Raw genomic sequence first — 10,252 nt, forward strand, 5'->3', positions numbered from 1 at the left:
TTCATGTTCCACAACTTTAATAGAATATTTTAACTAACTGTACAAATCCAAAAGAAATATTGCGCGAGTAACAAACTGAAGAACCAGTTAAGGCGGGCGCACGGTCCATGTGGTAAATTTGAGGGAGTGGCCGCGGCTCTGGGAGGTGTCCACCGACGCGTACAATCGTAGAGACCGGGGTGTGTGTGTGTGTGTGTGGGGGGTCAGGAAGCAGCTTCCAGAGGAGCTGAGACCTCCGTGAAAATCATTGGCACTCTGTTCCGATTCGCTCACACCTCCCAGATGGACGACGGGAGTTGCTTCTAGAAACTACAACGCTGGAGCGTGACGCCCGGCTTCAGCAGAGAGGATGCTGGGTAACTTCCTGCTTCACCCACACGTGTCCAGATCTACAAACCAACCGCAGGAGGCCTGCTCGGCAGAGCGTCCGCCTCCATCACGGCCGCGGACAAAGAGAGTTTTGATGCTAAGCCCCGCCCTCCTGAGCGGGGGAGTGGCCCCGCCGCGGCGAGGGCTCCCAACTTTCCTCCAACAGTTGAACGACACCACAATAAATAGGTCAATGACGTCACACGGAGCACTTGCAAAAGTTAAGAACATGATTTCTGCAGCTCTCCTTACAAAACACCTTAAAAAAGGAAGAAGTGCCCCCCCCAGAGAAAAGTAAGGTCAACCCTGTCAGCAGTGAACTCACTTTGCTTGTTGGCGTTAAAAAACCCTGAGTGACTGATTCGTCCCACTCCGTGTTTAGCCGGGGGGGGCTCCTGTCTCCACCCAGATGTTTCTGAATACTTTGAGGTTTAAATGGGGGGGGGGGGGGGGGGTAATAATGTTCAAGACGGAGGAGAAACAAGTCATGCACAGAAAAACGCCGTCTGCTTAGCGTCCTATTGCATTCAGATGAAAGGGGCGGAGCCTGTTGGAGCAGGAGGCCCGTGGATTGGCTAAAGTGGACTTGATGGACGGCAGGACTCCGCCTCCTGGGGGGCTGCGGTTACTGCTGTTTGCATTCGGCGGGTGGAGGCTGCTCCTTCTGTGGAGGACAGGGAGAAGAGCGGTGAGACCGGCTCCTCCTGGAGGAGCCCGCAGGGAGCAGAAGCAGCAGGGGGAGGAGCTCTGGTCGGACACAGCGGAGGGGGGGGGGGGGGGTGTTAGCAGACGGAACGAGGGGGGGGGGGGGGGGGACAGCAGGGAACTACTGGGACATGGAGTGAAGAAGACAGACTGGTCCTAAAGTTAAGCCTCTGAGCTGAAGTGAGGAAGAAAAGCAGCGCAGTCTTCTCCCTTACCTACAAATGCATGGAAGGAGAATGACTGATTAGGCCTGTAATGGGGGGGGGGGGTCCGGGGGGGGGACAGACAACAGCACGAACAAGTTTAATCATCACTCAGAAACCAACAGGGACACAGCATTGTCATCTCAGCAGCCAATCACAGCGGGGCGAGAAAACAACGTCAACCGTGGCGTTTGATGGAGCTGAAGACCTCTGTGCACGTTCACGTGTGAGCACGTTGATTGTCTGTGGGAACACGTGAACGTGTCTGTGCACGTTCACGTGTTCCCACAGACGAGCACGTTACCGCATGGAGTCGGGATGGTGAGCGGCGTCGTTTACTCATCCGACCTTCTGACCTTTGAGGCAGATGCTTCCTCTGCTCTTACTGAAAGATCCAGCCATAACTAACCTTGGGGTCGAGGTCTCCCTCCTCATCGTCTTCGTCTCCGTCTTCATCTTGCTCCTAGCAGACAGAAAGCAGAGTGAGCAGCAGACATTCCAACCGTCACGTTGGTCCCAAACGCCTCACAAACTTACCTCTTCGTCTCCTTCCTCCAGCTCCTCCTCCTCAAACTGCAGAACAAAGCGGCACATTGGTGAGAATCTCACTCGGCTGATGGAAACTTCTGGTGATGAAGAGCACTCACACTCTCGTCGTCCTCCAGGGCTTCCCCGGTGAAGTACAGGACGGCTCTGGGAACTATTCTCTCACGGAAGAAGTGACCGATTTCAAAGTCTGTGGCTAAAGTCAACTCCGAGTCCTCGTCCTGGAAGACAAAACCAGATTAGGAAGAACGTCCAACCAGTTTGGTCGTCACCAAGATCAACTGAAGATCTACTGACCAGCTCTCCGTTTGGTGGGGCTGGAAGACAAAACAAACACAAGTTCAGCCTCAGAACAAACGCTGCATTCACAAACCAAGAGCTGCACGAGACCGGACCCGACTGAGCGTGTGCGGTGACCTCCACCTGAACAAAACACGCGACCTGCTCCACAGCTGAGCCTCCACCTGCAGGACTAACCTCAAAGGGTTCGAGTCTGAGCAGATCTGAGGCGCTGGACGCCCCGCCAGACCTTCTTCATCTAGACTGCCTGAAACCTTCAGGTCAGAGGTCAGCTCAGGTTAGCTCCACCTCTTCTCATTCCTCTGCCGGGGGTAACCCCCGTCCCAAAACAGGGGGGTTTCAAAGACCCAGTGAAACTTCTGATGACCCAAACGGAGGTTTTAGCTTCTCCTGATTAAACTCCTCATCCTCAAACTGAAGAAGAACCTCAGACGAATAAAACTCTGAAATCAGACGGAACATCGCAGGAGTAAAAAACAACCGCTCCATTGGCTCTGCTGCCCCCTGCTGGTGGTTTCTCTGTCCTACAGCTCTCACCAGAACTTCACCAGAACTCAGTTTACTTTGAACCATCTACCTGAGATAAGAGTCTGATAAAGAAGAGAGCGCCACCTTCGACATGAACTTCTTCATTTTCATCAAAAACAAGAACATGTTTCTGTTCTGGTCTTTCTTCTGTACTGAACCAAACCTTTTTGGACCCAGGACATTTCTTATGTTGACGGTCTTCAGGTCAAACATAGACGTTCTTTTTTTTCTTCTTCTTTAAACTAATTTTTTTCTCTCATTTTTACTACCTTTTCTCCCATTTCTCTCACTTCTTTCTTTGCTACTTGTCCTGTCCAACAGCTGGGCAGACAGATGAGAGCTGAGGGCCTCTTGTGTTGGACATATTTTACTTTAACAAGAGGGGTTATTAATCTTCAGACAAACCAAAGGTATGTCTGAATAAACCCCTTTTGGAATTGAGGCCAAACTTTATTAATTTCAATCATGTTTGAAAATCTTTGGTGTTGGACCGGACGGAAAAGGAAAGAAGGGAAGAAGAGAGAGGGACATTAGAGAGAGGGGGGGTAGGGGGTGATAATAGGAGGGGAAAGGGGGTAAGACCATGAAGCAGCATAGAGCAGACAGGCTTACTGGTTGTTAATCATTATGGTAAGGTTCAAATGTAGTACAAAAAGGGCGGGGCCTGTTCACACACACACTCAAATGTTATCAACACACCTGCTAGCTGCAAAAATGTCCACATGTCAACATGTACACAAAACAGATAGTGTTCACACGCATACTTATGCCTTAAAACCAACTAGTGTGAAATATTTCAGTCATTCAATCACGCAAACTGTTAGTGCAAAGGTGAGCTAACACCTGTGCTCAGGTGAGTGTTTATGTTCTTCTAAAATGGATGGTGGAACGTGACAAGAAGGAGGGAGAGTGCCCAGCCATCCCCACCCCAAGACCCCCACCGCAGCAGCAGCAGCAGCCGAAATCCCCCCAACGCCACACGGGAACCGGCAGGGAACAACCGCCGCCCGGGCGACCAAGCCCGCCACCCAGGCCAGGGCCAGCAGGACCGCCGCAAGGCCCCCAGAGCCAGAGAGCAGGGAGGCACGGAGGGAAAGAGAGCGCTGCCCCAGCCCAGCCAGGAAAGCAGCCCCCCCGCCGCGCCGGGAGTGCCCTACGCAGGGCCCCACCGGAGAAGGACACCCACAGCCCCAGACAAGCACCCCATAACCACCCAGGAGTTCCGGGCATCCCCCCGCCCCCACCCCAGGTACGAGCCAGGACCCCCCAAGGGAGACCCGCTCTACACACGTTCTAACAGATGACAGTGCTGTTCTGAGCGCGCTCCATGGTGCTGTGTTGGGCTTACCTTTGATAGGGTTAAAGAAGTTAAAGAAAGAGTCGTTGGAGACTTGTTTGGTGACGGTGCGAATGGTGCCGCGGCCTTTGTGCTTCTGCTTCTTCTTGATGGTTTTCACCGTCACATCCTTCCCTTTGTGCCAGTCTATTTGACACCTGCAGAGACCGGTGGAGACACCGGTTTAGATCAAACCCCTTTAATGACCAACAACAGTCTTTAGTCACCGTCCTCTCACCCTTCACAGTCAATGATCTCCGGACCTTCAAAGGAGAAGGGGTCTGAGGCATCAGGCTCGGATTTCATCTTGTAGACTTTAGTGAGGACTGCATTGTTGAAGTATCCGTTGGGCTCAAAGTGGAACTCTAACGTGAAACTCTGTGGGAGAACGATCCAGAGAGGCTTTAGACACCAAAAAGAGTGCAATGACTGCACTGATGCTGCTGCACAGACACTGACCATCGGCTGCCCGGGCTCAGAAAACTTGACTTGGATGTCCTTCAGGTGTTTCAGGATGGGCTCGTCGTGTTCCTAACAAGAGGGCAGAGGTTCAAGGAGTGCATGGGGCAGATGGGGGCAAACTGCTCAGATTTACCCGCAACATGGTTCTGAGTGTGTCTACATACTCGTAACATATCACTGAGTGTGTCTACATACCTGTAACATGTCACTGAGTGTGTCTACATACCTGTAACATGTCACTGAGTGTGTCTACATACCTGTAACATGTCACTGAGTGTGTCTATTTACCTGTAACATGTCACTGAGTGTGTCTACATACCTGTAACATGTCACTGAGTGTGTCTATTTACCTGTAACATGTCACTGAGCGTGTCTACATACCTGTAACATGTCACTGAGTGTGTCTATTTACCTGTAACATGTCACTGAGCGTGTCTATTTACCTGTAACATGTCACTGAGCGTGTCTACATACCTGTAACATGTCACTGTGCGTGTCTATTTACCTGTAACATGTCACTGAGCGTGTCTATTTACCTGTAACATGTCACTGTGCGTGTCTATTTACCTGCAACATGTCACTGTGCGTGTCTACATACCTGTAACATGTCACTGTGCGTGTCTATTTACCTGTAACATGTCACTGAGCGTGTCTATTTACCTGTAACATGTCACTGTGTGTGTCTATTTACCTGTAACATGTCACTGTGCGTGTCTACATACCTGTAACATGTCACTGTGCGTGTCTATTTACCTGTAACATGTCACTGTGCGTGTCTATTTACCTTTAACATGTCACTGAGCGTGTCTATTTACCTGTAACATGTCACTGAGCGTGTCTACATACCTGTAACATGTCACTGAGTGTGTCTACATACCTGTAACATGTCACTGTGCGTGTCTATTTACCTGTAACATGTCACTGAGCGTGTCTACATACCTGTAACATGTCACTGAGTGTGTCTATTTACCTGTAACATGTCACTGAGCGTGTCTACATACCTGTAACATGTCACTGAGTGTGTCTATTTACCTGTAACATGTCACTGAGCGTGTCTATATACCTGTAACATGTCACTGTGCGTGTCTATTTACCTGTAACATGTCACTGAGCGTGTCTATTTACCTGTAACATGTCACTGAGCGTGTCTATTTACCTGTAACATGTCACTGAGCGTGTCTATTTACCTGTAACATGTCACTGAGCGTGTCTATATACCTGTAACATGTCACTGTGCGTGTCTATTTACCTGTAACATGTCACTGAGCATGTCTATTTACCTGTAACATATCACTGAGTGTGTCTACATACCTGTAACATGTCACTGAGCGTGTCTACATACCTGTAACATGTCACTGAGCGTGTTTACATACCTGTAACATGTCACTGTGCGTGTCTATTTACCTGTAACATGTCACTGTGTGTGTCTATTTACCTGTAACATGTCACTGTGCGTGTCTACATTCCTGTAACATGTCACTGTGCGTGTCTATTTACCTGTAACATGTCACTGTGTGTGTCTATTTACCTGTAACATGTCACTGTGCGTGTCTATTTACCTGTAACATGTCACTGTGTGTGTCTATTTACCTGTAACATGTCACTGTGTGTGTCTATTTACCTGTAACATGTCACTGAGCATGTCTACATACCTGTAACATGTCACTGAGCGTGTTTACATACCTGTAACATGTCACTGAGCGTGTCTATTTACCTGTAACATGTCACTGTGCGTGTCTACATACCTGTAACATGTCACTGTGCGTGTCTATTTACCTGTAACATGTCACTGAGCATGTCCACACTCTTGAAAATTGCGAGCCAGAACTCCGGTATTCCCTTGGGGCCTTCTTCTGGTGTGGCTTCCTCCTTCTTCGCATCTTCAATGGAAGCTTTTTCCTTCACCTCCTCCTAGAGACCAAAAACACACGAACGGTCAGATTTCTTAGATATTCACATTTTATTTAGACCTAAATCCACATTATGTATTTCTAAAGAAACAAGTATGTAAATGAAAAGATCCAGGTGCTCTGATCCAGGTCTGGTTCAAAGGGATAAGGAGAACCAAGGGGAGAAGATGCTCGAAGCTCCGTGTGTTTAGAGGAGAAACTAATGGCCAAAGTATGAAACTGAAGAAACAAGAACTACAAAGACGTTTGGAAATGTCAGCTGGGTAAAAGGAGGAGCAGTGAGGAGCTTCTCTACAGATGATGAAGGCTGAGTAGGACCACTGGCACCCCCAACTGAGCAGCTGCTGGAACAGTGTGATCCTCTAGGCTGCTGTGAGGGGGGGCAGCTTTTGTTCCAGTCTGTTCCAGCAGAGGAGGAGCAACCAACAATAATGTGAACAATGATGCATCCTTTAGCAACTAAGTTTGTTCTCAACTGGCTTCACGGCTAGTTCCTCCACTCTGATGACGAATGTTGGGATTTCAGGATGAGGGAAAGAAAAAGCCGTTTGTCCTTCTCAGCCGGGATATGTCTGATCATGTTTGGCAGATTTACTTACAGCGAGCTCCTCCTCCTCGTCCTTGTCACTGGGCCACTCACACTCCTCGTCTGTGGGCTCCACGGCTCCTGAGACCACGTCTCGTCTCTGTGGAGGAGATCGCACGTCAGACATGCATTTTCCCACAAATCGCAGAAGATCTCCATTTAGACGCGTAACATGAGCGGGTGGAATTCTGTAAGGCTGCCACTTGCACTCCTTTACAGCGAGCGGCGGCGCACACGTGACCTGAACATGTCTAGACAGGTGCAGCAGGACTGCAGCTGTCACTCCAGCAGCCCCACTTTTACTGCTCAGCCAGCAAAGAGTTTAGATTGACTGAATCAGCATGAAGTCCTGCTGGTACAGTTTTCGATCTGCATCCCAGTGGGGTTAGAATGTGGAAGAATGAGGTCTCCAGCTGGAGAACAGCAGCAGATGCTCCTTCATTCCCATAAATGTCCTCTTAGAAAGTGCCAGCTTCTGCTTACTGACTTCCTGGTTCTCTGGTATTACTGACCTTGTCAAACAGCGGCTGATAGAGAGCTGCGTACTTTCGCTCCAACTCGTGGACCTCTTCGTAGAACTTGGCCTCTATGTGAGCGCACTGGACCTGCAGCTTCCTCAGGGCGTTTATGCGCCTCCTCACTGCTTTGGGGAGTATGCTGCACACAAACATCAATGCTTTCCATTGAAAATCTGCCACTATGAAGTTTTAAAGCCCAACCAAAACCCTGAACGGTTAACGTTTACGGACAGCTGGAGGTTCAGAGATGTAATTTATGAATTTCATGCCAATCTACATGTTTAAGTAGCTTTTATCTCCTAAACCTTTTATTATAAATGCTACGAGTCATTATGCTAACTGTGGTTAAATAAAAAATATAAGTATTTTTAGATATTATAAAGGTACATTTCCATGGTGTGAAGGGATGGAATTATGTCCACGACTGGAGGTCTGTCCATCTGTCCACCTGGATTTGGCATTTCCTGTTCCTCTTCACCTGCAAAGCAAAGTAAAGGTATTGTAACAAACAGTTCTGATAAATCAGTGGCTGTGAACACACCGCGCGCTTCACCACATCAGCAAACTCCGGCGTGTTCATACAGCTGCAGGGAGAAACCAACAGTCAGACTTAGGCTTTGGTTTGGAACTGTGACGAGTTCAAGGACCCAGAGAGAGCCAGGAAAACTCAAGATCATGAATGAAATGCCTCCAACATTCAGTTTATCATTTGTAACATTTTTGCATCTAGGGTTTTTATAGTAATGTTAGCTGAATAAACAGGAGCGGAAAGACATCTGAATGCTCACTTCCGTCCGCCTCAACACTCTGGGAAAAACCACTGAAGCTCTGAGTGTGACCGTGAGTCCCTGAAGGCAACACAGTAGCACAGGCCGATGACGCACTCCCACCGACCGGGCTCCAGCTAGCTTTACTCTGCGAGCATAAAATGAACCTGCGGGACCAGGACGAACGCCACCGCCGCCGCCCCACAACAACAACAACAACAACAACAACAACAACAACAACAGCAGCTATGATCGGGTTCCCGGCTGCTGTGGGCGGAGCTTCGCATTTGACAGCAGCTAGCCAGACTTGGCCGCTTGTTGTTTAGCAGGATGTTCACAGCTAGCAGCACGGAGAACAATACAAAACCATATAACATGCACAATCTTTGACGTCACAAGTACTGAATGATTAAAGAAAAACCACAGACGTCAAATCCCGCGTGCTGGAGTTAACAGCTGCAGCTACGTCGCTTTAGTCAGTCGCGGTGCGAAGCTAATCGTTAGCCGCCGCTAGCCTCAGTTTGATAAAAGCAGCAGAATGACGTCACGGCGGAGGATCGCCCGTGCGGTAAAGAAAACGTTGGATTAACCGATGCTGTCGCTATATTTGCGTGAACGCGTGGTTTCGTTCATATTTGCGGTCACATCTTTGCTCTCACCTCGACACGAGCGGAAATTTTACCAGTGGCTTCGTTCACGCGTCTACCTCCTCGCGCGAGAAACACACGCGCTCCAGCATTCTTGTTTCTGATTGGACAGTTAATGGGAAGTTGCGTTCAAGGACGAAATCAAAGTAGGTATAAATCCAATCTGCCGAGATCCGTTTTTATCCATTATCATAGAAATTTAAACACATCTAAAAGTTCTTTTCATGTTTTTTACTTTGACAAAGTCCCCCGGATTAAACCGATGAAACCTAAATTTAAAGGTGTTTAGGTACTGTGCTAACTAAACATTTACAAGAAAATTATTTTAATGCTTTAAAATGTATGCCTAACAAGGGTGCAAGTCTACTGTTGGACATATTCAACACAATTCATTTATTTTAAGACCTCTTTTTATGTCTGTACGTGAGTGAGGGTTGTTTTAGTTCTTCATGTCATGATTTTGTCATGTTACTTTTATTTCTTCCTTTCAGAGTCATTGTTGATGAAGACAACCCGACTGCCTGTTTGGTCATACGTTTGCAAATAAAGTTAAATAAAAAAAGTTACTGCGCTGACTGCAGCCGCCCTGATGGCTCCAAAACAATGCATTGTGGGACATGGTGTCCTACATTAGTTGTAGTTTATTTTGATGAAACTGCTGGCGCTCAATAAAGGAAGAGTTTTTGTAAACTCTTTCTACAAAAAGAGAATCACTGATGAAAAAATAAAGGAGATTTCTATTTATATGAACGGTTGTGCTTATTACAATCAAGATCACTCAGAATACTTTATGATTAGAAATTGTTTTACTTGAAACATTTAACTCTTTAACATTTTCTACTGATAATCATTTTGGTTTTAACGCTAAAAATTTGTATTTATGCAACAAAAGGAAGCCATAAGTGCAGGCATCGCAAATCATCTGTAGTTCTGTGTGTTGTTGTTCCCCTTAGAGGTTCACTTTCATTTTTTCTCAGGGACAGTGCACATAACCCTTGTGCTATCCTATGACCCCCCCCCCCCTTCCATTGAGGTGTTCTCCCTACCATGACAAAGGTGGATAAAGGTGGAAAGATTTCATGTAATCCATGGACACCAGTGAAGATCACAAATCATTGAAGAAAAAAGGTTCAGAGCACTGTCTAGTGGGTCTAGATGACCCACCTCCCAACGTTAAAGTGCCCACATGAGCCAGAATTAAACCAGCGGCTATTTGTCATCTGTTTCCCCGCACAGATGTTAACATTTTCTACCTTAAAAGCTAAAAAGGACCGTTAAAAACAACAGCTGAAAATATCAATGAAAACGATGTACAAGAAAATTTTGATGTAAACTGTTTTCTTTTGTTAATTTCAGTTTGAGTTTCAACTTTTCT

At 47.4% G+C, this 10,252-nt stretch overlaps 1 protein-coding gene across 6 annotated transcripts; it reads right to left on the minus strand.

The window, feature by feature from the left end:
* Window positions 1-9,020, minus strand: nap1l4a (nucleosome assembly protein 1-like 4a). 6 transcript variants are annotated; one of them, XM_023956175.2, is made up of 14 exons: window positions 8,890-9,020; window positions 7,851-7,941; window positions 7,458-7,602; window positions 6,959-7,045; window positions 6,226-6,360; window positions 4,447-4,518; window positions 4,226-4,365; window positions 4,000-4,145; window positions 2,121-2,140; window positions 1,925-2,044; window positions 1,815-1,850; window positions 1,687-1,740; window positions 1,290-1,324; window positions 1-1,033 (listed from the first exon to the last, which is right to left on the minus strand). In XM_023956175.2, exons 2-13 carry the CDS (start codon window positions 7,922-7,924, stop codon window positions 1,319-1,321), a joined length of 1,035 nt encoding a protein of 344 aa, XP_023811943.1. In that variant the 5' UTR covers window positions 7,925-7,941; window positions 8,890-9,020; the 3' UTR covers window positions 1-1,033; window positions 1,290-1,318. The 6 variants fall into 6 exon arrangements, with proteins under 6 accessions (XP_023811943.1, XP_078805265.1, XP_023811942.1 ...); XM_078949139.1 differs by having other exon boundaries at window positions 8,659-8,897; XM_023956174.2 differs by lacking the exon at window positions 1,290-1,324.
* Window positions 9,021-10,252: the final 1,232 nt, after the last annotated feature.

Source organism: Oryzias latipes, chromosome 6, assembly GCF_053564925.1.
Source record: "Oryzias latipes strain Hd-rR chromosome 6, Olatipes_Hd-rR_3.1".
NCBI lineage: Eukaryota > Metazoa > Chordata > Actinopteri > Beloniformes > Adrianichthyidae > Oryzias > Oryzias latipes.